Below are 27,127 nucleotides of genomic sequence, written 5' to 3'. Positions count from 1 at the left end.
TCTAAACCAGGCTTTGCCTTGAGGCTTAGGCCTCAGTACGTCGCCATGGCAACCGGTGGAACGCGGAAGTCGGTTTGCGCCGCCCTGATTGGCAGTGAGTCAAGAGAGGGCGGGGCGCTACTGGCAACCGGTGGAATGCGGAAGTGGGTTTGCGCCGCCCTGATTGGCCAGAGAGCCAAGGGAGGACGGGGCGCCGCTGGCAAGCGACGGTCCGAAGCCTAAAGAGGGCGGACACCGGAAGTCGGGGAAGGAAAATGCAAAATGGTGGCGCCAGCATCAGGCGCGGGAAGGTGAGGGTTGCTATTGCCTTCCTGCCTCTGTCTTAGAAAAAGCCTGAAAGGGACCCTCTCCTATCTTTTAGCATCATTTTCCAGCATCATGATCCAGTTTTAACTGCCCTGGCTCAGTACTAGGGGATTCTGGGAACTGTAGTTTATTGCATTCTGCAGATGGATAGCAATACTTGACGTTTGATGGTAGACATCAATTCTAGTTCTTGTTTTAGCAATAATTGTATTCTTATCTTTATACTGGTCAGTGGCCGAAAGGAATTGTTGCTTGCTGGTTTAACTGTGGCAACACCAGAGCTCTGTTTGACAGAGAAGGCGAAATGTCTCCCAAAACTACAGTTCCCAGAATCCCCTAGCATTGAGCCAGGAAAGTTAAAGCAGTCTCAAAGTGGATTATCTCTGGAGTGTGTGTTTTGGACCCCAGCGGGTTTCATGGCTGAGCTGGGAATCAAACCCTAGTCTCCAGAGTCATAGGTCCAAAATGCACTGCAGAAATAATCCATTTTGGACCATTTTAGCTGCCCTGGCTCAGTACTAGGGCATTCGAGGAACTACAGTATTGTGAGACATTTAGCCTTCTCTGTGAGAGAGCTCTGATGCCACAACAAAATACAGTTCCCAGGATTCCCCGGCACTGAACCAGGGCAGTTCTCAAAATGGTCTTGAACTGGATTATCAGTCATGGAAACCCCCAGGTGACCTTGATCCAGTCACTCTTTCTCAGCCTCAGGGGAACACAATGACAAATCTGAATGAATGGCCCAGAAAACCCTAGGAATGGAGTTGGTATAAGTCAGAACCAACCTGAAGGCACATAACAGCATCTTTACAGACAACAGAATGATGTGGGAGCATAGCTAAAACCGTAAAATAGAGTAGTTAACTTTGCCAGAACATGTCACTGAAACAAACAAAAAGCACATGACAAATAACGCACGCCAGATCAATAAAAAGCTTTGGCAAAAGAAGTTGGTTTTGAACCTGCCCAAAGGGATGCAATGCTGGCCTTGCAGGAAACATTCCATGATGAGGCGCCACTTTTAAAATGGTTTTCTCTAGTAGTGATAGAAGTGTCCAGGTTTATTGGAGAAGAGTACTGTATATACCCACCTATAAGTTTAGAAATGTTAGTCAAAAAATGGACCCCAAAAACCCAGGGTCAATGTAAGTGATGTACCTTAACTCATATATATGGACCCATTCCCTGGTGAAAGACAAGAGACAAAAGACATAATCTGTCCTAGAAGCACCAGCCTTTAGGGTGAGCAAAAACAGTTACTCCTGCTGGAATTTGGCTCTGTTTTCCTTTGCTTCATCCTTTACCTCCTTTGTTACATGCTCCTATGTTTTACCCTCGACTGATCCATGGGTCATATTGTATCATATCATTTTGCCCCCAAAACCTGCCCTTGACTTATACATGAGGTCAACTTATAGTCGAGTATATATGGTAATAAGAAAATGGCTTGTTGAGATGAGGAGAAAATGTATGCTGTTGTGTGTTAGGCTGACCCTGAAAGAATGAGTCTTGCACCTGGGAACTTGAAGGACAAATTTCAGTAGTACTCCTGTGTGTAGCAAAAGAGTTTTACATGTACTCTTGTCCATTGAGAGCTAAGAAACATTAGTCGCAATTTGGAAATGAATGGCTGCCTTAATTCAGTCAAGCTAAAACCTGCTTCAAGACAAATCTCTTTTGATGAGCACTCACCTTTTCCCCCTTCTTCAGTAAATTGGTTTCATTTCAATTACAGATCCATTGAAAGCCTGCTTATGAATTAGGGCTAAACAGAAGAATTGAAAGGTAGGTGGAATAAATTTTTCCATGACGATTCCACTGGAAAACACAAAAGAAACATCTCATCTTTGTATAGTGTGCAACAAAGAGATTTTAATTGTACATTTAGAAATGGGAACAGTATTCTGTACCATTCTGCTCTTCCTGTAATAAATTTAACAAGCAATTAGATCTTTGTGAAGTCGAAGTCTTTCATGGCCGGCATCCATAGTTTTTGTGGGTTTTTCAGGCTATGTGGCCATGTTCTAGAAGAGTTTATTCCTGACGTTTCGCCAGCATCTGCGGCTGGCATCTTCAGAGAATATCCAGAGAATATATCCAGCTCCCTTCCATGCCAGCATTCTCTGAAGACGCCAGCCACAGATGCTGGTGAAACATCAGGAATAAACTCTTCTAGAACATGGCCACAGAGCCTGAAAAACCTACAAAAATCTACGATTAGATCTTTGCCCTCATTTTTCAATCATTCAAACATAACCTTAGAACTGTCCGCTCAAAGTAAATCCCACTGAATTCCATGCGCTTCACTTCCAGGTAAGTATGTATAGGGTTAATGTGATTAAAATGTATTTTGTTCCAAAGTATTTTCCCAGTTTCAAAGCAACTTTTATGCAGGATGTCTTCCTTACTTTTATTATTGATAAACATGCTCCAAACGGATTGTGTTTATACAGCATATGTCCATTTCTTTAAGCAATATAATTAATAAAAGGAAATAGTTCAGAGTAGAAACAGTGAAGAGTGAATCAATATCTATATACAAATTGTTAAGGAAAGGGTTCTGTTATATGACTTGGCCCAATACTGGGCAAAGTAGTTTTTGTTGTTTTAAGTTGAAGAGAAATGTTGCCAATTTTGCTTGTTTTCCTTTCAGAATTACAGATACCTTATGTAAGTGGCAAAAAAGTTTCACATTTTCAACTGCATTTTTCTAAAATCCCTTCACCTACCAGTGTTTTGCTTGCTGCTAAGAAATATATCTTAACCCTTAATGCGTATGAAATAATGGCATTTGAAAAGGAGTCTTACTAGTGAGTACCTTTTAGAACACAAAGGCAATCAGATCCTTTTTCCCCAATGTTCTCCTTCTGTTCTTTAAAAACAGACTGACACAGAAATTGAGCAGCTGATCCTTTTCCCACTAGTTTATCTCCTTGTCATTAAGATTACCTGCTTCTGTGCATCAGGCTGCTATCAAAGATAAGGGAACAAGGACATTTTTTAAAAAACTACAAAATCTAGCCACAGATCATTTCCAGAAGGCACATGTCCTTCTGCATACTGACATGGATTACAGTAACCGCACAGTGTTGCGCTACACCAGATACCAAGAATCAACCATATGTTAGTGGCTACAACAGAAAGAGTTCTGGGGAAGAAGAAACAAATGACAGTTGCTCCCAGCCAAGGTGGAGTCAGCATCAGTATCTACAGAAAATACATTTCTGTTGGCTGTTGGCTACATCTCCACCTCTCTAGAGTGTTTTTTCAGTGTGTAAGAAAAAGCAGCCCAAGACAACCAGCAGAAAAACTGGTTGTAAAAATTAATGTGTAAGTCAGTACATATTCTGCAGCAGCATGCAACCAAGGTCTTAGAGCAGGGAAGGGGAATCATGCTGTTCTCCAGATAGAATCATAGAGTTGGAAGAGACTGCAACCCCTGCCATGCAGGAACTCTCAGTCAAAACATCCCTGACAGATGGCCATTCAGCCTCTAAGTTAAAGACCTGTAAGGAAGGAGAGCCCTTACTGTCAGGAAGTTCCTCCTAATGTTGAGGTGGAATCTCTTTTCCTGCAGTTTGCATCCATGGTTCTGGGGCCTGTTCTCTGGAGCAGCAGAAAACAAGCTTGCTCCCTCCTCAATATGACATCCCTTCAAGTATTTAAACAGGGCTATCATATCACCTCTTAACCTTCTCTTCTCCAGGCTAAATATCCCCAGCTCCCTAAGTCATTCCTCATAGGGATTCATAATTTACAGACCTGTCACCATTTTAGTCGCCCTCCTTTGGACATGCTCCAGTTTCTCAATGTCCTTTTTGAATTGTGGTGCCCAAAACTGGACACAGTATTACAGAGGATGTTGGACTCCAACTCCCAGCAGCCCTTGTCCATGTGGCTGATGGTGAGGAATATTGAGAATTGCAGTGCAGCAACATACAGCGGGCTGTACTTTGTCCATTCTTGTCTCACTACTGTATCTGACAGGAGACATTTAAAATTGTCCGTCTCTGTGTACTCAAAGAATCTATCAAACTCAGATTTCTGGTCCAGGGATTTAAAGAAAAAAAGGCAATTGATTTTCCACAGTGATGCTTATTAAAAAGCTGTGAGTTTTAACTATATGTAGATCAGAATTTCCCCATGCCATTACAGAATATATGTTGCTGTGTCACTAATGAAGAAGCCTCTCTCATAGTTGCATTCATTGATTGCATGGGCAGAGGCTGTATGGATGTGGAGTTCATGTGAAAAGAAAAATCTGCTTTGCATTGCCAGGCACATTACATTTTATATGCATTCCTTGCAAGGTGATAGTCTGATAGAATATTTCATGTGTCTCTGTCCTGAGATTGCTCACCTGCGCTATATGTAGCATGTGTGTAATATATCTTGAAATGGTTGGCTGTGTTGGCTATGAAAACACCCTTTGTCACCAGCTGATCTTGTGGTGTGATAGAAATAAATATTCTAACATCTGAGAGGGAGGGGGGAAATGGTTCCATAATGTTGAAATGGAAAGGAAAGAGTATCTGGACAAAGTCAGAGGAAGCCTTTCATAGCAAGGATGAAGTGGATCATGAAGGCAGAGGGCTGGGAAGCTGCATCTAAGGAAGCTGTGTGTCTTAGGCGCGTTACAGACCGCCCAGAAGGGGCAGTCTCACGTCGCTGCTGGTTGCTGCGTCCGGGAACCGCAGCATCCAAACTGCGCGGTTCCTGGATGCAGCAAAGAAGAAGCGCCAAAATGGCACTGCTTCTTCCGCCCCGGATGAGATGCCGCGAGGCGCTACTCGCGCACTTGCGGCATCACATCCGGTGCACAACGTGCGTATGCTATGCATCCAGCACGTAAAGATGGCGGTGCCCATGTGTATAGGGCACCGCCATCTTTACGCCCTCATCACATGCTAGGGGTGAGGCCGGTGTGGACGCTAGGTCCTTGGCCAACCCCTAGCACGTGACGGGGGCGCCGGAAGAGCCCGTCTGTAACGGGCCTTAATTTACAGAAAATGGTGTCTGCTTGAAGGGATGTCAGAGAATAGTTTTTTCCCCATGGCATCTTGAACTTTAAGGTCTGTCCAGTCAAAGCCTGATTTAATAAAAATCATGCCAGAAGGGATTGACGGGGAGCTTGAACAAGCAGCAACTGGATAGCAGACAGTTGGCACACCAGTCAATGAGTCACAGTCTCTTATTAGGAATGTAAGTTTAAACAGCTTTTCCTAATAGGGAGAGGTGTACTGTACTATATTTCAGTTTCAATTCTAGGAAGTAATTCTGAATGTGTACAATGCATGTCCTGGAAAAGGAAGATGTCTGGTCACCCTGGTCAGAGAGAATCTTTCATAAATAAATTCAATAAATAAATTGGTGTGTGTGTGTGTGTGTGTGTGTGTGTGTGTGATTAACTGCATCTGACCAGGATCCAAAAGAAACTTCTAAGAAGTGCTGTTTGTTTGCTTAGAAATCACCTACTTATAAAATAATACATACATAATGAACTTCATCCCCCTGCCAATAAGAGGTTACACTCTTAGATTTCTACCTATTGTGCAGCTGATACAAGCACAGGAGTGTTGCCATTTCACAAGGTTAGCAGCCGTTTGTGGAAGAAGTAGAAAGGGTTCTGTTACGCCAAAGAGGCAAGTGGCAGAGGGTAGGCAGTGGCTGAGGAGATACAGGAGGAAAGGAAAGCCATCCTAGTGTGTTGGATTTTGCATAGAGAGATGAAATGATTCCATCTTTGTAAAGTATGAATAGCAACATTTTGTGCCTTGTAATTGCAGATGCTTCCACCAAGAGTGCACCCTACTAGGTACAGGGGAGAGAGAGACTATGGATGACGTGATGTTTCAAAGTGATACTGTACTGTCTGATGTCCATCTGCACACACCAAGGAAAAGGCAGCTTATGATCAGATTGAATGCTGTTGGCCAGCCAGGTAATTTAACATGGAGTTAGGCAGTGTGAGTAGAACTTGCCAGGATCTTGTGTCACCTCCTGCATATGACATCAGTCCATCATCACAAATGGTGATAACTTTCTGCTAGTCTCTGGCATACAGTATAATGTAGTAAAATGCAAATATCAGAACACAATTGAAATATAGAGTGTACACTGGATTGTGGAATAAAAAGAAAAATAGTGTCCATAACAGGACATTTTTTTTTCTTAGTCAAGGCTCAAATCCTAATGGTGGCTGGTGTTATATGACTTTTGTTTAGTGCCACATGTGGATACTGTGTTTTGCACAGGGTGTACAAATGACAACATCACTTCCCAAAGGGCACATAATATGATAAAATTTGAAACTGAAGACTCAAGGGCCAAGTCTGTTTCTTGTGCAGAAGCAAGGGAAGGGGGTGAAGGAAGCAGATGTTCTAGCAGCAGGGCAATGGCAACTCGCTTCTGAAGAAACTTGCCAAGAACCCCCCCGTGATAGGTTTGCCTTAGGGCTGCCATAAATTGAAAATGACTTGAAGGCACACAACAACTACAACCAAGAATAGGTACACTAAAATCAGTGGGAACTACATGAGCGATGACTTACAAGACTAATTCATTTCAATGGGGCTGCTCTAATTGGATTAAAGTAGGACTTAGACCTCAGAAAGCGTTCATGTGTACTGTTGAGAAGTTTGAGGATTCGCAATGACTGGTCTCACTGCAGGGTTTTTTGTTTTTTTAACCTCTAATTCTTCTCTTTCAGTATTTCTCTCACAGTTCAAACTCCTTTTGAATGAAAGCAACAGGAACTCTGAGAAGGGAAAGAGAAACCTTAAGGAAAAAACTCTCAGATGCCAGAACAGCAACGCAGAGGAAGAAAATGTGCAGGAGAGTACCAGTGATCCAAGTTCCCCAAGCAGCACTGAAAAGGAAGGAAGCTCTTTAAAAGGAATTGAAGCTTTATTGGATGAAGATGGGGATCTGGAGGTTGTCCGAAAGCCCTGTTTTTCTTATGCAGAAGATGAGAATCTTTCAAGGGACAAGGTGTGTCCCATCATTTTGACGAAAGGTGGAGTTGTCTTGGAAGAGCATGAGCAAGAAGACAGTTCCTGTGACATTATTAAAATAGGTCGGTAATGTAACACCCGGATATGGCATAACACAAAACTCATAGCTTGAGCTAGAGATATTTGTGAGCATAGAGGTGGAAACCTGACTATAGAGAGTTACTGCCACATGTCTTCCCCCAGTCTAGTTATATGTGTAATAGCCTGTAGTGTTAGCTGGAACGTGCATGACCCATTTACTTAGCACCATGCCATTGCTTGCTAGCCTTTCTGACACTAAATTCCTACTTTCATTCTTTATCCATTGCAGCAGACCATATGATGAGGCATTGCTGTGCTCTGTTATTGGAGCACAAACTATTTCTCCTTCTGATGTGTAAGTCAGTCATGCATCTGTTTTCACAATCAAATCATTGTAACTGGGCAAGGGCTGAGCACAACCTATTCTTGAGCATGTACCGATCAATGTACTGCCTCAGTCGCAGACTTTCCTGCCACATCTTGGTTAGCTCCTCCTGAGCTTCTGGTGAAGAATTTCCAGTCATTGGACTGAATGTGGACTTCCTGTCCTCTCAGTCTAGGTCACATCATTGCATTCACTCTGCTCTAGTGTATTCTGTCCCTCAACTATAAAGTGGATTGGGAGAACTTTGCACAAACTGAGAAAGGAGAATGGTGTTGTGTGCTGCTTGAAGTGTCGAACTGAGACTGAGGTGATCCAGATTCAAATCCAGATGCCTAAAGCTCAGTGAGTAACCTTGGGCCAAATCATTATGCTTAATTCACCTCATTCTGTTCCTGTAAAGATACAGTAGGAAATATGCTGCTTTAAAATGCTTGGAAGAAAGGTGGAACGCAAAGGCAAATATATGATCCTTTTCAAAAATGTTGAGGGGTATGTGTACTAAACAGAGCAAGTAAGTTACAGCAAAGCATTAAAACTAGATATATTTTTGACTCCAGCTCTGATCAACCCCAAGCCTTCATGGCCAGAGATTATGGGGCTAGTAATCACCAGATTTCTTACCCTGGGTTTCAGTTCCTCTGCTTGGTTTTGCACAGAAGAAATATATAGTTAAGAAAAAATTAAGAAAAAAATTACTACTGTGGTGGAAATGCTTCACTAATTTGTTTTACTGTTCCAGAGCACACCATGGCAACTCCATTAGAAGATGTTGGCAAACAGGTGGGTAGCTTTTTTGCCACCTTGTCTTTTTATTTCCTGTCCTGTATAAAGCATCCTATGGTATCTTTTGCCTCTGGTTTTGAAGGTCTGGCGTGGAGCCTTACTCCTTGGTGACTTCATCCTCTGCAACCAAGATTTGTTCAAAGATCACACCGTTCTGGAACTTGGGGGAGGCACTGGGATTGTCAGCATTATCATGGCTAAGGCTGCCAAAACCATTTATTGTACAGGTATCTATTTAGACCAATTATCTTTGATATGTGCTTTTAAAGATCTCAGCTGAGCTGACTCAAGCTGACATTTTAAACGCGGAGGACATTTTAGAGAAAAGTGCTTTCTTTTCTTTTTTGTTCTTACATTTTCTTCATTCCTCCTCAATTATTGCTGTATTTGTTTCTCAAATATTTTAAAGATATTGGTGGAGATCTTCTGGACATGTGTGAACGAAATATTGCATTAAACAAACGCTTCACTGAGCCAGCAGGTAAAGTTCTATTTGTGTTTATTAAAATTATTTTTGTAATGTACCATTAACATCCAAAATACTGCCTTGTTTGCTCCATGGAGTGGAGACCTTATATTGTGTCAGACTAGTACTAGCCCACTACTTGCAGCACTGACTGACAGCATCTTTCTAGAGTTTCAGACAGGAGCAGAGATTCTGGGGATTTTACCTGGGACCATTTGCCTGCTAAACAAGTTCTCCAGCACTGAGCTATGTTCCGCTGTAAAGTCATATCCCAAAGCAGCTTCTGTTTTGAGCATTTCCTTCAGCCATTTCTCTGCTCTGAGCCTCAGGCTGCAATCCTAAGCACACTGGGTAAGGAATAACCACCACTGAACTCAGCAGGGCCTACTTCTGAATAAATACATAGAGTTGCACTGCAAACCATTTCAGATGGTACCTGCTTTCTCCTTTTCTTTCCATTCACACATGCTCAGTGAACTGGAGGCAGCTGCTGTTTATTTTGCTTGTGTAGGCAGGCACACACAGCAAGGGTACAATTGGGTAGAGCAGAATCTCATTCTTTTCAGCTCATGCATTTCATTGTTTACTGCAAACACACTCGTGCAAACTGACACAGAAAGTGTGCTTCTCCAGCTTTACTTTATCATCCTCTCAGTACTGATACTGCTAAAAAAACCTTCCAGCTAGACACAGGACAAGAAGGAAAACAGAGCCTGAGGCCCTTGTGAATGAAAAGGGATGAATGGGGGACAGGGCAGCCATGGGTTGAAGGAATTACTGTGCGGTCAGTATCGCTAAAGCCACTTCCATCCCAGTGTTCCCATGGTTTAAAAACAGCATGCAGTAATGTCCTGAAAGTTTGTTCTGTCTTTGTATTGGATTCTTGGAGGAATTTCCTTGCCTGTCTGCCATCCTTTTTTTTTAATAATAATAAGTTTTATTTATATACCGCCCAATCACTGGGAATCCGAGCGGTTTACAACAGAGGGGATAATAGACGGTTCCCTGCCCTCAGGCTTACAATCTAAAAGACACGACACAAAAGGAGAAGGGAATGGTGAGGGGGGGAGGGAATCAGGTCCAGTATTCTTCTCTCCCTCTGAGGCCTGGACCAAAGCAGATGGACCGGAGGGAGGGCTCTTCTTCTTCAGGCTAGCCCTGATGGAGCTGGGCCAGCCTACTCTCTCCCTCAGAGGCCAAAAGATGATAGTTATGGAGGGAGGGGCCTCTATCTTCAGGCTAGCCCCGATGGAACTGGGCCAGCCAATTTTCTCCCTTACAGGCCGAAAGATGACAGTTAGGGAGGGAGGAGCCTCTTTCTTCAGGCTAGCCCCTGATGGAACTGGGCCAGCCTTCTCTCTCCCTCAGAGGCCGAACGATGACAGTTAGGGAGGGAGGAGCCTCCTTCTTCAGGCTAGCCCCTGATGGTACTGGGCCAGCCTTCTCTCTCCCTCAGAGGCCGAACGATGACAGTTAGGGAGGGAGGAGGATCTTTTTAAGGCTAGCCCCTGATGGTACTGGGCCAGCCTTCTCTCTCCCTAGAGGCGAACGATGACAGTTAGGGAGGGAGGAGCCTCTTTCTTCAGGCTAGCCCTGATGGTACTGGGCCAGCCTTCTCTCTCCTCAGAGGCCGAACGATGCACAGTTAGGGGGGGAGGGCCTTTTCTTCAGGCTAGCCCCTGATGGTCTGGGCCAGCCTTCTCTCTCCCTCAGAGGCCGAACGATGACCGTTAGGGAGGGAGGAGCCTCTTTCTTCAGGCTGCCCCTGATGTTACTGGGCCAGCCTTCTCTCTCCCTCAGAGGCCGAACGATGACCGTTAGGGAGGGAGGAGCCTCTTTCTTCAGGCTAGCCCTGATGGAACTGGGCCAGCCTTCTCTCTCCCTCGAGGCCAAACGATGACAGTTACGGGGGGGAGGAGCCTCTTTCTTCAGGCTAGCCCCTGATGGTACTGGGCCCGCTTCTCTCTCCCTCAGGGCCGAAACGATGACAGTTAGCGGGGAGGAGCCTCTTTCTTCTAGGCTAGCCCCTGATGGAACTGGGCAGCCTTCCTCTCTCCCCAGAGGCCGAACGCTGACGTTAGCGGATGCTCTTTCTTCAGGCAAGCCCCTGATGGAACTGGGCCAGCATTCTCTCTCCCCCAGAGGCCGAAAGATGACAATTATAAACACTCATAACAGATGTTTTAAAACTGGGTTTAGTCTGGGATGTAGTGCTAATTTACAGTATTTCTTTATTTTTCTTTATCTGTTGCCTGGCCTTGAAATAATGTTTTCCACTTATTCATTTATCATCTTACTGATTTACAGAAAGTAAAGTAACGGTCAGAGTACTGGACTGGTTGCAAAATGATTTCTGTACAGGTAAGTATCAGCTGCTTAACAGATGAATTTGACAGGTTTTCTCTCCAACTTACTAAGCTACTGCTTTCATTTTATATCCAAGTTACAATTTAAGCCTTGTCTAATATGTGAATTTGTTAAGGAACTTAGCTCTGAGTGTGGGAAAAGTATATAAATGAGAAAGGATATTATTTCTCATTTTCCACATCATATTGAGTTATAGATAATGAAATAGAGATCATAGAATCATAGAGTTGGAAGAGACCCCAAGGGCTATCCCAGGGGTCGGCAAACTACGGCCCACCTTGGGACCGGCCCCTGCCTGGTCCTGCCGCTGCCCCCGCCGCAACTGCGTGGCCTGGGGGGGAGGGGGTGGAAAAGGAGGCCGTGTGCCGCCCTCTCCGCCCTTCCCCGCCCTCTCAGTGCAGCCCCGCGCTGCCTCCTCCTCCTCCCCCTCGTGGAGGAGGAAGAGGAGGCAGCGCTTGGGCCGCTCTGAGGGCGGAGGAGGAAGAGCAGGGCGCTGGGGCCTGGGGCGGAGAGAGGAAAGGGCAGGCCACGCGTGGCCTCCCCTTTCCCCGCCCTCAGAGCGTGGCCCTGCCTCCTCTGCCTTCTCCGCCCCGCCCCCAGGGGGGAGGAGGAGGAGGAGGGAAAAGGAAGAAGAGGAGGGAACAGGAGAAGGAGGAGGAGGTGAGTGGCCAGAGAGGCCTCAAGGGTTTTTTTGGGGGGGTGCTTTTAATGCTAACAAGTCTCCCTTGTTTTGATGATGATGATGATGATGATATGAGTCAGCTTGAGAGGCATTCAGGCCGAGAGAGTGTGACTTTCCAAAGTGCCTTTTCTGTGTGTTTTTGGTTCTGAGGCATGGCCAGTGTAAATTGCTGTGATTTTTACAAACTCATGCGCAGTGAAGAAAAACCAAAGTCCCTTGACCAAGTACACACTTCTGAGAAGTATAGTTGGTGCAAGAAACCTGAAACAGCAAATCCGCTTCTTGTGAAACCACCTGGACATGTTCAATATATGCATAGCCATGTTAACCCATGTTCAGTGTGAAACCCAGAGTTTGGTTCTGCAATAAGCCTCTGATTAAATATGCAAGAAATTGCCTTGTTAAGTAAAGCCATGTGAAATGCCCAAATGTGCTTAGTGTGTGTTTTGAAATTGTGTGTGTGTGTGTATGGGGGGGGGGTGTTTGGCCAGAAAGGGAAGTCCATTTCTGCCATCTGTCTAGGAATAATGCCCAAATGTCCTCCATTTTGATCATGCCTAAGAAATATGCATTTATATTAACATTTTTAAAAAATCATCAAATTTTTCACATGTCCTCCATTTTGTTAAAAATTGTCCTACATTTGAAAATGTTGTCCTATATTATTTAATTATTTATTTCTTCCCCCCCCCCCCCATTGTCTGGGGGACACCAACCTGGCCCCCGGCTCAAAAAGGTTGCCTACCCCTGGGCTATCCAATCCAGCTCCCTGCCATATAGGAATACACAATCAAAGCACACCTGGCAGATAGCTGTCCAGCCTCTGTTTAAAATCCTCCAAAGAATGAGATTCCAGAGACAGCACATTCCACTGTTGAACAGCTCTTCCCATCAGGACGAATCTTTACATGAAATTTTAGGTGGGGATTTTTCAAGTCTGAAGATTAATCTTATTATTTAGTGCCATCAACATACCTGACACTTGAGAAGCACCTTTAATTGAGGCTGAGAGTGGGATGAATCGTTGTTCTCTGCCTATAATTTTGAAATGTCGACAATGTGTGAGAACAGAAGGAGAGGAGAGGCATGTAAAGCAGATTAATGCAAACAAATATAACTGGGAATAAGCCAAAGCTAAAGTGGCTGAAAGTAAACTGGGATCTATTGGGTTATTTGCAACAGAGTCTTCAACTCAAAGTTTTGAAGTCTAATAAACTCTTAGTAACTCTGACATAGATTTGTATATGAAGGCCATCCCAGTATATAGCTGCAGCATTCAGTAAATACCAGGCTCTGCCATCTGAGATACCAGTTCTCATCCAGCCCCAGTTTATAGATGCCCTATGAGGAACGACTGAGGGAGCTGGGGATGTTTAGCCTGGGGAAGAGGAGGTTAAGAGATGATATGATAGCCCTGTTTAAATATTTGAAGGGGTGTCATATTGAGGAGGGAGCAAGCTTGTTTTCTGCTGCTCCAGAGAACAGGACCTGGAACAATAGAGGAAAAGAGATTCCAGCTGAACATTAGAAGGAACTTCCTGAGAGTAAGGGCTGTTCGACAGTGGAACAAACTCCCTCGGAGTGTGGTGGAGTCTGTCTTTGGAGGTCTTTAAGCAGAGGCTGGATAGCCATCTGTCGGGGATGCTTTGATTTGGATTTCCTGCATGGCAGAATGGGGTTGGACTGGATGGCCCTTGTGGTCTCTTCCAACTCTATGATTCTAAGGTTCTGTTGAATCTATGAGGTAGATTCTGTAATTCTGAAGTCTGCTTGTTAAGCCAGAAGTTTCACATAATAGACGACTTATTGCTGCATATCAAACGCAGTACATGCCATGTGAAAATACTCAAAAATACAGATTTGGAAAAGTTCAGACTCTCTCCATTGGCCAGACCTTGTGCTTTAAAGGCAAAATTGTAAAATAAGCATCAGCTGCCCTTTTGGAACAATAGGGAAGATTGGGACCCAGCTGCCATTTTGCTTCCCTCAGAACTGTTTCTTCTTTTGATGCTTTGATTGGGAGTTCTTGCATGGCAGGGGGTTGGACTGGATGGTCCTTGTGGTTTCTTCCAACTCTATGATTCTATGATTGTTGGCAAGTTTTCTATCTGCCTGCAGCAAAGACAGCAGTGCCCACCCCATCGAAACCAGGGTTGCCACTACAGGACCATCTCATATCCTGAGGTTTCCATGCCAAAACTGGAGAGCTAGGGATGGCTCCTGGTGAAGTCATTAAGCCTTTTGCATTAAGTACCAACCATGGTTGCTCACTGCTTGTTATTCAAACATGTACACACAATAGAGGTGGTGGTGGTCATATTTTCCTGTTTGGAAGTTAAGATAAAAATCTTAGTAAAGGGTGGATTATTCCTTCTCATTTAGGGAGACAGGATAAGGATAATTTAATCTAGTTTATTTGCTTCTAGCCAAAAGGTGGATGCAGAACAGTGTGAAGAGTAAGCTCTAGGTTACACAAGGACTAGGAGAAAAGGAAGAAGTTAACCTAGTAAATACACAGACCTCCTTGGAGAGTCTGTGCAAATTGCAGCAACCTGCTGGAGATTTACATACAGCTTTTTTGTCTTGCCTGGAGTTGAGCCCACCAAAACTGGAGAATTTACACCCTTGTCTCCTACCTGGAGATGACCTCTGAAAACTGGAGACTCAGGGTCAGGCCCTGATATCTAGCAACCCTAATGAGAAAGGGCTAGAGCCAACTGCTATGTCCCAGAACTGTCTCTTTCACCATTATTTCTTTCAACCATAACACACAGTTATTTACATACAAAGTGTTGCTATCTGAGCTTGTTTTCCTCTTGCCTTTTTTTATTTTGTATCTTGTCTTTTATCTTTTAGAATTGTGGGTAGGACCTGCATATTTTTTAAAAAACAAAAACAAAATAATCTTAGTGCAGCATTTGGAAGCAATTAGGTTGCTTTATTAATAAATGCATTTATTTTTATTTTGTTGTAGACCCTGATAATGCCTACAGCTGGTCTGAAAAAGAGATTGCTGAACTGCACAATCTCACCACTGTGATAGTAGCAGCTGATGGTAAGATACCACTGGACAGCTTACAGAAGAATGAAGGATTGGGTAGCCTTTGTTAAAGCCCGTTCTCTCTGTGTGTGATTCAATATTCTGAGTAACCTGTCCAAGCCATTGTTTCAAGAATTCAGTGAATTATCTTGTGGTCCTGAAAGTGTAATGAGAAAATTCATTCAAAACATGCCGCCTATTCTAAAAGATGAAAATTAGCTATCACTGGAGAACAATTACAGACGTGGTTGTTGAAGTGAAACAAAGGAGCCTTTCTCTGGGTTTAACATGATGGCTGGAAAGCTTCATTGCTATCACAGCCAGGAAGAATCATGTAGAGAGAAACACAATGCATTTTTCCTTTACAAACCCCCTTAAAATAAACAAGAGTTATGGAAGAGGCTGTTCTTTCCATGTACAATATATAAGTGAAGACTTCAGCATTTCACAGATGAATATCAGGACATATGTGGCCAGACAACATCAGAATGTGGTCAAGGTGGCAAAAATTATTTAGAGAGAAAGGTCAAGCTAAGAGAGGCTGCATTAGTTTGCTTTTGCCAGAGCCTACTAGGGAAAGAAAGATCCCACACCTTGCTGCCCCCCCCCCCCCCCGTTAAGTTAATTCAGTGCAAACTACTTTTGCATTTTGAACACATTTTGCAGCAGTTGAAGTAAGCTGAGGACAAACAGGCAAAATGGGAGGAGAAAGAAAGTGGGACATTTTAAAAGCAACTGAAAAAGTGGGATGGCAGAGGATTAATTGGGGCTGTCCCTAGGGTATGTAACAAGCCTCCAGTGAATTTTGCAATGTTTCAAAAGCTAAGAATATTTACAGATAGAAGTCAGTTTCATTGGGCAAAAAAAAATAATAAAGTTTGAGCTGTTCAGTGCAAACCAGCATGTGAAATAAAACTTCCCCACCAACTTCACAGTTTCAAACTCCCGTTCCTTTAAAAACTTTTCTGTCAACTGCAAAGAAAGACTATTCTGTTGCTTTAGCTGCAAGAAATTGAGATATAGTTGACTGAGGACTTGCCCAAGGTAACAAAGGCATAGATTGAAGTCCACAAAGGTTTGTATTAAAATTAATCAGTCTTAAAGGTGCTGCTAGATTCCTTCCCTCCCTCTTTTTCTTCTTATCGAAAAGGCTTGTTAAAAATCATTAAGGCAGAATTATGTGCAGGCTCAAAATCATCCACTTTCTTTTCTTCTTATTGCAGTGTTCTATGATGATGATCTAACAGATGCCTTTTTTAAAATGCTTTATCGAATCACTAGCGACTTGAAACACCCTTGCAGCGTCTACTTGTCAATAGAGAAAAGGTGAATGATGCCTTTTGTTCTTTAGTGGAAAATACACAGAAATATGGTTTGTTCGTTTTGAATGTGGTGAATGTAGGAATTCTTTATAGTTCATGAGTGGATAGGGGGTTTTGATTCTCAAAAAGTTTCTGGAATATCTTTCAAGGACGCAGATTACAATATTAATGAAAGAAAACCATTCTAAAGAGAATGCAGTAAATAATAATGCTCACCAATTAATGTTTAGTGAGTCTTATAGATCATGACACATCTGAAAGGCTCCAGGATACTGAAGTTCTGTTGAAAACCACTCAGAATGCACAGAGAAATGAGAATGCACATAACTATGCATCTTCTTAAGGCTTACCTTTGGAAATTTTCCCTTGACCCATCAGAAGAGACAGTTGTATACTGACGAGTAGCACTTTGTAGGCGAACACTTCTCCTGTTCTAATAGATTGATCTCAAGCACTTTGATTCAAGAGTAAGTCCTGTTGAATTTGATGGCTCTTCGTTCTCAGGGAATTGTTTAAGCCTGGGGACAAAGAAGAGCTGTAGCACACTGGTATCGGATAGACTTTGCAGTGTACTGTTGTCTCCCTTTCATGTCAGTAGGGTCAAGGGTAGCAGGAAGGAAATGTCTTTGAATTGTTTTTTCCCACTGATTTCTGAGGTTTTCTGAGGTAGAGTACCATTGAGATCAATATTCATGAGAGAAACCCATTCTGAGGAGGATGCAGTAAATGGTCACGTTCACCAGTTAACATTTGGGGATTGTCATTAACGTTTGGTCATGAAGTGAACAAAGGGGGGTTAGTTCACAAAAGATTGAGGCTGTGTGTGCATTACAGCAATAATCCAGGTTGACACCACTTTTAACTACCATGGCTCAATGCAGTGGGATTCTGGAATTTGTAATTCATTGTGGCACCAATGCTATGGAGTTCTGAAATTGTTGTGGCACCACAGCTCTGTCAGAGAAGGCTAAATATCTCACAAAACTACAGTTCCATAGCATTGAGCCATGATACTTAAACTGGTGTCAACCTAGATCATTTCTACAGTGTGGATTCAGCCTTACAAATAAAGCCTTCTCTAAATAGTGGCAATACCTTCCCATGACAGCCTACAGCCAAAACGGCCATGCTCCAGAGCCAAGAGGAAGCACCAGCTATGTTTTTGCTCCATGAGAGGGCTGCCTTCACTCTGTTGCAGAAGCCATTTTGGAACCAGAAAAGGCTGTGCTACTTTGTGTTGTCTTTTCAGCAATGGGTTTTCCCCCATATTTCACAGTGGGGGACTCCCCAAAACAGTGTATTTGGTTTTTCATAACACTTTAAAGAATGGTTTCAACTAAAGAAAATTTCAAAGGAGGTTGGGAAAAGTGACTAGTTATTGGGGATCCCAGAGGCTACACTAGACTACCCGCTCTAGGTTTCATGCAGCCTATAGGCAACGTGATTCTCAACCCTGACCCACAGATTGTTCTACCACTGGCATCACTGCTCCTAAGCACCAGATTACTTGTTAAGTCTTCTTTAAAATGGTTATCATCTTATAGGCCAGCTTGTACTATCAAGATGATGTTTGCTATCATCTTGGGAAGTGCCTTAGGTCTTAATAATAGAGCTAGAAGGCACTCCAAAGATATCATCTATTTCAACTCCCAACAAATGTAAGGCTCCACAGCTGAAGCACTCCTGAGAGGTGGCTGTTGAGTCTCTGTTTAAAAAACCTGAAAACAAAGACAATTTAGTACCTACAGAGGTAGTCTGTTCTACTGTCAAACAGTTTTTACTGTCAGGACATTTTTTTCCTAATACTTGGGCAGAATCTCCATTCTTGTAATCTGAATTAACTGTTTGGGCCTTGCCCTTTTGAATGGCAGAAAACAAGCACACTATTTTCCATAGTCTATTTGTTGTTGTTGTTTTAAGTTAAAAATAAATATTATAAAATGTTTCAAGATGTTTCCAACTGATCTCCTTTCACCAGGCTTAACTTCACCTTGAGACACATGGATGTTGTGTGTGAAGCATACAGTCACTTTCGAAGTGCCTTGAACGACCTGCAGAAAATCAGAGATGACAAAATGAGATACACCATTGAGCTAGTTCAGCTCTCCTTTCCACAATGTATTGTTTATGAACGAGTAGAGCAGTTGGTGGGTACCACTTTCTGACAAACTAAATAACAACAGACAAAACCTCTGAGTAGTTCTCAATTTAATCATCGCGGAGAGACAAAATCGAAGAATTGATATTGCCTTGTAATTCTCCGCTTGGCTGAATTCAGCCACAGTAAATGGTGCACATCGTTTTTAACTCCACAGGCTGCTAATTTCCTATGCGTATAAGTGGGGAATGGAGGCTGAGGGTGAAAACTGGCCTTGGAGTTCAAGATGGGGACACACTGAAGGGAGATGCCAAGACTACTGGAAGATCTCTGCATGACTTGAAGTAGATTGGCAAGGATTTCTGACTCCCAATTGTTTAATGATAGTCATTGAAGATATAGCAAATTTAGTAGAAAAGGACTAATAAGCCAAAAAGAGTCTAATTCACTTATATCTGCAAAGTGGTGGAAAGTTAACTGTTACGTTTATGTTTAATTGCCGTTGAAGTTAAAATCCTTACTAGTTCCCTTTTGTTATTTTTGTGGTAGTGGTAGTGGTGTGCCTTCAAATAATTATGGCGACCCTGGCAAACCTACTATGGGATTTTCTTGGCATGATTTGTTCAGAAGAGGTTTGCCATTGCTTTCCCCTGAGGCTGAGAGAGTGTGACTTGCTCAAAGTCACCCAACGGCTTTCATGGCCAAGTAGGAAATTGAACCCAGGTCTCCAGAATCGTAGTCCAACGCTCAAACCATTTTACCATACTGGCTGTCTAGTTTCTTTCTGTGCTAGAAGGAAACGGCTACATCAATTTTTGCAAACCTCATTTCTCATTCACCCCACCAAAAATTCCTCTCTCTCTCTCCTTTTTCTCTGAATCCTTCCCCATGTGGATCTCACAAAAAGTCCCAGGAGTAAGAGCTTCAGAATTCAGTTTCCAGGGACAGATAAGGAGTCTCTATGCCAGGGGTAGGCAACCTTTTGGAGCCGGGGGCCGGGTTGGTGTCCCCCAGACAAGTCGGGGGGCCGAAGCTGGGGGGTGGAGCTTCCACCCTCCGGGGCGGGGCTGTATGCTGGGGGTGGAGCTTCCACCCTCCGGGGCGGAGCCACCCTCCAGGGCGGAGCCACCCTCCAGGGCGGAGCCTCCACCAAATCCCTCCAAGGAGGAGGAGGCGTGTGCCCGCCCTCTCCTCCTCGGTCCCTTTCTGGACAAACACCCCCAACCTGCATTCCAAAACACACACAACAGCACAGTTGTGCATTTCACATGGCTTTACTTAACATGGCCTCTTGCATATTTCAGAGGCTTATTCCATAATCAAACCCCTTGGGTTTAATACTTAGCATGGTTTAACATGGCTATGCATATTGAACATGTCAAGGTGGTTTCACCGTTCTTGGACCAAGTGTACTTCTCAGAAATATGTACTTGGTCAAGGGACTTTGGTTTTTCTTCACTGCGCATGGGTTTGTAAAAATCACAGCAATTTACATTGGCCTTGCCTCAGAGGCTTTCTGATATAAATATCACCATTAAAGAACCAAAAACACACAGAAAAGGCACTTTGGAAAGTCACACTCTCTCAGCTTCTGAAACAGTAGTTGCATGCTTCTCAAGCTGACTCATCATCATCACCACCACACTATCATTGTCAAAGCAAGGGAGACTTGTTAGCATTAAAAGCACACAAAACACACTTTGCAAGGTCACACTCTCTTGGCTTCAGAAACAGTGCCTCCATGCTGGCTTATATCATCATTGTCATCATCATCATCACACTATCATTGTCAAGGCAGGGAGACTTGTTAGCAATTAAAAAGAATGCAAAATAAAACAATGCAAAATAAAACAAAAAAACCCATGTGGCCTCTGGCCACTCACCACCTTCTCCTCTTCCTCCTCCTGCTGCCCCCATCTCCTCTTCCTCTCTCCTCTTCCTCCTCCTGCTCTTCCTCCTCTTCCTCCTCCTGCTGCCCCATCTCCTCTTCCTCCTGCTGCTGCCTCCTCCTGCTCTTCCTCTCTCCTCTTCCTCCTCCTCCTCTTCTTTCTTCTCCTACCCCTCCTCCATGTGCCGCGCGGCCTGGGGACAGGACGGAGGAGACAGAGGAGGAGATGGGCAGCGCGGCGTCGCGCGGAGCCCCGTGGGGAGACGGGGATGGCCGCGCGGAGCCCCGCGGGGAGGCGGGGAGGGCTGCGCGGAGCCCCGCGGAGCCCCGCGGGGAGGGCCGCACAGAGCCCGGTGGGGAGGCAGGGGAGGGCCGCGCCGGTCTTCAGCCTTTGCCTCCTCCACCCCAGGCCGTGCAGCCCTCCTCTTCCTCCTCTGCCGCTATTTTGTTTTTCAAAGTGGCGGTGAAGTCTCGTGCGACCTTTCCCATCCTGGGAAAGGTCGCGCGAGACTTTGGCCGCCATTTTGGAAAATAAAATGGCGCCCGGAGTGGCGCGGAAACGGCGGCAATCGGTGGCAGGACTGCGCGGGGGCCGGCAGAAAAGCCTCGACGGGCCGGATCCGGCCCACGGGCCGTAGGTTGCCGACCCCTGCTCTATGCCATATGCAGCATAGAACATAGGAGCACTGCCTCTTTCAAAACTGCCATTACTAATAGGTTTTTGTGGGTTTTTCGGGTTGTATGGCGATATTCTAGAAAAGTTTATTCCTGATGTTTCACCAGCATCTGTGGCTGGCATGGAAGAGAATGCTGGCATGGAAGAGAGTTGGATATATACGTATGTACTGTGTGACCCTGGGTAGGAAGGAGTGATTTCCATGTTCCATGTCTTTGAACAATAATAATAATAACAATCACACCAATAACATTGCTTTGGTCATTACTATAATATAATGCAGTCCTAAATTGTAATGATCAAGGAGGGAGATCCCCTCTTTTAAAAAATAGTGCGTTCTGATGAAAAGTCTTCTAACATTAGTCATTTTTGATTACTTTCTCTTTGCTTAACAGGAATTATGGAAAATTACTGCTGACAAGACCTCTGAAAGAAGCACCCAGTGAGAGACTGGAAGAGGAAATGCTGACTTTTGCACAGAAACATCTCCCTATCAACTTCTGTCCAAAATAAACATCTGAAAGGAAGGGGAAGGAAATTATTCTCTGGTGTGTGTTTTAAAAAGCAGATTAAAGATATACGTTGCAACAGTTGCACCTTCAGCGTGATTTGTGAGCAGCAACAGCCACTAAATGCTTTGATTTGTGTTCCAACGCAGCATATGCTTGCTCCAGGAGACGGCTGTTTGGCATACGCGGCTTTAATGACGGCCAGGAAAATGGGTTCCTAGGGAGCATCACAGATTACTGAATGTTTCACACCCATTATGTCAATCACATTATTATAAAGAGGCTCACGACACCTTAGAAGCTGGGATACATTTTCTGCCGCCCAGGTAAGTTTCCATGGACTGGAGCCCAATGGAACAAGGGTTATCGTCTGCATTCATAGAATCATAGAGTTGGAAGAGACTGAAAGGGCCATCCAGTCCAACCCCTGCCAGGCAGAAAATCTAAATCAAAGCATCCCTGACAGATGTCCATTCAGTCTCTGAAGACCTCTAAGGAGTCTTGGGAAGTGAGATTTGGCCCAAACATTTTGACATAATCAGTTGGCATCTCCTACTTGAACTGGCTGTCATTTCAGGCCTCTCCAAGGGGTCTTTTAATGCCAAGCACTGACAAGCGTTACTGCTCTAAGATAGGTTTTATTGGTTGTAAATAATGTTGTAGATGGTGTGCAGCAAGGAAGTGTTTCAGACCTTTTGCCATAAGGGTCCAGCATCCTTTCAAAGCAAATGGCAGGATTGGACCCCCAGACAAATTTTACCCAGACTATCCTTCAGCTAGTGAGTAAATTTCTCACTGTTGGATATATGTGGAGCTTGATATCCTGAATGTCTCTGTGGTACCCTCTTCAGGGAAATCATGCTGAATTTCCCTGCCTTTTGTTGAGAGAGTGGGCCTGGGAATGTGAGCTGGGCCTCTGCCGCCAGGGTTTTGGAGTCCTTGTTAGCATCATGATCAAACACTACAACGTCGTGAAAGGGATAATTTGTATTAATGACTTGGTTGAATATTTTTTGCATTCGCTTTGTGCTGAGAACAGACTAGTGGGTCTGTGAATTTTTCTGTTGCTAACCTGCTTTCACAATTCCCATTGCTGTTAACAGGAGATGGGTCAGGCTTGTGAACTGTTACTGATGGATTGATTGTTTGCTTCTGTACTATGTATCCCTTGGAAACCCATCTTATATTGGCCTCGCCTTGTGGGGGTGCAAACACTGTCCCAACCCTAAAGTTAGAATCGCCCAAGCCATTGTATTCCCCATCACTGTGTACAGATATGCGAGAGCTGGACAGTGAAGAAAGCAGACAGGAAGAAAATGTATTCATTCAGGATGGAGAAGAGTGCTGGGGATACCATGGACAGCCAAAAGGACAAACAAATGGGTCATTTGATCAAGACTGAAATCTCTCTGGAAGCCAAGATGACTAAACCGAGGCTATCGTACTTTGACCACATCATGAGAAGGTACCACTCATTAGAAAAGAATGATGCTGAGGAAAGTGGAGGGCAGTAAGAGAAGAAGACAGCATGCCAAATGGATAGTCTCTAATCGGGGAGAACCTGGGCCTGAGCCTAGAGGATCTGAGCAGAGAGGTAGAGAATACTGGCCTTGGAGACGTCTCATTCACACGGTCACCATAAGTCAAGGTTGACTTGAAGGCAGCTAACAACAACCACAACTATAGGGCTCCCTATAGATTCCAGAATTGCAGAATTTGATCACCCGCCAAGGGATAATCTGGGAAGAATTTGGAAGCCCAGTACTAGTATTCTCTGCAAGGGTATGCTAGACCCTATCAGTGCAAGAGCTGGGATGTTTCTCTGCTGTGTGCCATCTGCTGCTTCACTGACCACCAATAAAGTTTATGCGAAACAGTAACGTTCAGTGTTTGGCACTGAAATAACTTTAGGGGAGGCCTATACCCAGTTCTGGAGAAAGACAGGTAGCTTTGAAGGTCCCCCAGGCAGCCCTGTTACCTTTCCCACAAACAGGCTTGCATAGCCACGCCACTGAAAATCATTTATTATATGTTCTCTCCTCTATCTGCAAAGGTATCTCCTTGGCATTGTTGATACAGCATGAGTCTCCCTTATCCAAAATGCTTGGAACTAGAAGTGTTTTGGATTTCAAGAGTTTTTCAGATTTTGGAATATCTGAGATATCTTGGAAATGGAACCTGAGTCTAAATATGAAATTTATTTGTTTCATTTGTGCCTTATATATTTAACCTGAAGGTAATTTTATACACAATATTTTTTGACAATTTTGTACCTGAAACAAAATCTGTATACAACTAACCATCAGAAAGCAAAGGTGTCACTATCTCAGCCACAAATATGGATGATTTCGGATTTCAGATAAAGGAGACTCAACCTGTACGAATATTTAAGCTCTGGGTCTGTTATTTTTTACCACATTCTAGTTTCAGAATGTTTCTACTATGGAAACTTGCTGCTCTTTGTCACAGTGACCTGACTGAAGACTAAACAGTAACATGAAATAAGTAACTAATTTTGTTATAGAACTTAGGTCTTCACAACAAAAAAGGTTATATAAGTATGCAAAATCTTTGCATAAAATACATCAGTTTTAACCAGTCAGTCAATAGCTGGTAAAATCTCCATAACTAGTGATCTCCACAAGCCACTGCAGATACCTTTTTACAGTTAGATCAGATCTTTCTGGACTTCCAAGGCATTGGCAGTGGCTGTATTTGTGACCAATTTGATCTAATCTGCCAGTTCACAAATAATGTCAGTAAAATGCAGGTGTCTTGTTTTTGAATAGGTTTCCAGCCAGGCTTCTCTCAGAAGAGATTTGATTCCATGGCCATTTTCAAAGAACAAAGCATAGTTGTTCGATCCAACCCTATAAGAATTTCGAATACAAAAGAGAGATTGTTAAGGCGTAGAGAATTACAGAAAAGCAGGGAAAAACTACATAGCAGTGTAGCCTATATGCGAAAACAAAAGGAGCAATCCAAATCCCTTTAGGATTAGACTTGAAAAACAGGATTAAATGTTACTTTTTTTGCTAGGCTCTGCCAGCATCTTTTGTTTTCTGGAGTGTATCCATTAAGTTCCAATTCTCTTCCCATTTGCCTTAATTTATTAAAGTAATAGGTATTTTGCTGAGGGTGAAACTCACAAAGGTCTGTGGAGTCTCATACTGGGAACAAGGTGGGATGCTAATGAAATTGTTCTTTCGGCAACACATCCATAGCCTGTTGGTCGTGAAGTATGATCACATCCACAATCCATAAAACATTGATACCTTTATTGGCCAACCAAAGTGTGCAAAATACATGTTGCAAGCTTCGAAAGCCAACCAAAACGCACAAAATACATATTGCAAGCTTCGGAAGCCAACCGAAATGCACAAAATGGACTTTATTGCTTGGACAATAATGATATCACTGTTTTGTGGATTTGGGATGCTATTATTCTTTAGGCAGACTTAGCTGAAAGACTTGGAAGTACTGTAGAAGAATAATGGGATATTCCAATGCAAATCAGGTTTCATTTTTCAAGGCCCTGCCTGTCATTACCAAACAGTGACAGTAAGAAACAGTAGTGACAGTCTTTACTTTCTGATAGTTTGACAATCTGATAAAGCTAGTTTGCTACATGCAGGGAAAACACTGGCGGGTTACAAACCGCCATAAAGTACGCGCTCTGCGCGTACTAGGGTTAGGAAGGGCCGTATTAGGGTTAGGAAGGTTCTTACCTTCCTGACAGCCCTTCTTCCCAGTACGCGCGGAGCGCGTACTTTTTTGCGGTGCCCATCCACATGGGCGCCACCATGTTGACGTACTGGACGCTGTGCGTCCAGACGTGTCGCGGCGGAAGTGATGTCGCGAGGACGCACTCCACCCCTCGCGGCGCCACTTCCGCATTCCAAAAAGGAGCAGCATTTCGCCGCTCCTTTTTTGCTGCGCAGGGAAGCCTCGCAGTCTGGCAGCTGGGGCTTCCCTACGCAGCGAATGGCGGCGGCGGGAAAACGGCCCCTTGAGGGCCATTTGTAACCCGCCACTGTATAAAAACCTCAATCTGCACTGCAGAAACGATGCAGTTTGACACCGCTTTAACTGTCATATTTCCATCCCAGGATTCTGGGATCTGCAGTTTGTTGCCGCACCAGAGCTCTCCCGACAGAGAAGGCCAAATATCTCACAAAACTATAAACCCTATAATTCGATAGCATTGAGCTGTGGCAGTTAAAGCAATGTCACATTCCAATGTTAAATTCCCGAAGCTTTAATCTCATGCCGTCGATGCACCTGAAGAAGAGGATTCTGTATTAACAGAGGTGATTTCTTCTTTAAAATGTAGAACAGAGTCAAATTTGGGAATATCCTGATACAAGACGACAAGGCAGCCTCCTTTTCCAGGACCAGTCCTCCATTTCCACCTGCCATCCAGGAGGAATTTCAAGATGTCCTCCGTTTTGAACATGGCTAAGAAGCACAAATTGACATTTATTTCTGTGAGTGTTTTTAGCTTTTGCTTGGCCACGTCCTCCATTTTGAGCATGGCTAAGGAGCGCGTATTTACATTTCTGTGAATGTTGTTAGCTTTTACTTGGTTGCATCTTTCCTTTTTCTGCAATGCCCTACATATCTGCGGTGCCTTGTCCTCCTTTGGACTTGGGACCTGCAAGTGTCACTCAGTCCTGATGCAACTTTCTTTGACCATGACCCTAGAAGAAAATGCCCTCTTTTATAAAAAGCATTGTCTGAATAATGCAGAAGTGGGGCATGCCTTCTTGAATAAACCCTGCAGGGTTTCCATTTTGGACAGAGTCACATTGGCCAAGAGGGACCCTGTCTCCACTGCAAGGGCTATGGCTTTCTAGGTCACTCTTTGTTTCTCAAGCTGACTAGCCAGGCAGCTCCTGCTGGGCCTTTCTCAGGCCCTGTCAGCCTCCCTGGCTGCGTCCGCACTGCAGGAGCAATCTGGTGTGACACCACTTCAACCGCCAGGGCTATCGAATCCTGGGATTTGTAGTTTGTTACGGCACCAGAGTATTGTTTCCTTGGGCTGACAAGCCAAAAAAGCTCCTTCTGCTTCACATCACCCTCTGCATCTATTACTATTAATATTATTGATTTTAGTACTGATTTTAATATGACTATTATTACTATTATTATTATTATCATTATTATTGTTGTTGTTGATTATATTATTGATTTTAGTATTACTACTATTTAGTACTGGTCATCTGTTACTATTACTGTTGTTATTGCAGTTGATTTTAGTATTGATTTTAGTCTTACTATTATTCTCATTCTCATTATTTGTTATTGTTTGATTTTATTGATTTTTAGTATTAATACTATTGATTTTAGTATTTAGTCTTACTATTATTATGATCATTATCATTATCTGTTATTGTTTGATTTTATTATTGATTTTAGTACTGGTTTTAGTACTACTGTTATTGATATCATCATCTGTTACTATTATTATTATTATCGATTTTGGTATTGATTTTAGTATTGATTTAGTATTACTACTATAGGAGCTACTACTATTGGTAGTATCATGTTTATTATTATTATTATTAT

General features: G+C 43.5%; 1 protein-coding gene across 3 annotated transcripts; it reads left to right on the top strand.

The window, feature by feature from the left end:
- Positions 1-26,037, top strand: METTL22 (methyltransferase 22, Kin17 lysine). 3 transcript variants are annotated; one of them, XR_006100560.1, is made up of 14 exons: positions 2-290; positions 2,045-2,094; positions 6,096-6,250; positions 7,019-7,384; positions 8,468-8,508; positions 8,594-8,738; positions 8,921-8,992; positions 11,285-11,338; positions 15,001-15,081; positions 16,290-16,392; positions 18,367-18,535; positions 21,446-21,598; positions 21,709-21,885; positions 25,893-26,037. XR_006100560.1 is itself a non-coding variant. In XM_042438297.1 (13 exons), exons 4-13 carry the CDS (start codon positions 6,145-6,147, stop codon positions 21,494-21,496), a joined length of 1,188 nt encoding a protein of 395 aa, XP_042294231.1. In that variant the 5' UTR covers positions 1-290; positions 2,045-2,094; positions 2,963-2,979; positions 6,096-6,144; the 3' UTR covers positions 21,497-21,640. The 3 variants fall into 3 exon arrangements, 2 of the variants coding, with proteins under 2 accessions (XP_042294231.1, XP_042294230.1); XM_042438297.1 differs by lacking the exons at positions 21,709-21,885; positions 25,893-26,037 and adding an exon at positions 2,963-2,979 and having other exon boundaries at positions 1-290; positions 21,446-21,640; XM_042438296.1 differs by lacking the exons at positions 21,709-21,885; positions 25,893-26,037 and having other exon boundaries at positions 21,446-21,640.
- The last annotated feature ends 1,090 nt before the right edge of the window (positions 26,038-27,127 follow it).

This window comes from Sceloporus undulatus, chromosome 8, assembly GCF_019175285.1.
Source record: "Sceloporus undulatus isolate JIND9_A2432 ecotype Alabama chromosome 8, SceUnd_v1.1, whole genome shotgun sequence".
Lineage (NCBI taxonomy): Eukaryota > Metazoa > Chordata > Lepidosauria > Squamata > Phrynosomatidae > Sceloporus > Sceloporus undulatus.
The sequence above is the reverse complement of the archived record's forward strand: the minus strand, read 5'-3'. Positions and strand labels throughout refer to the sequence as shown.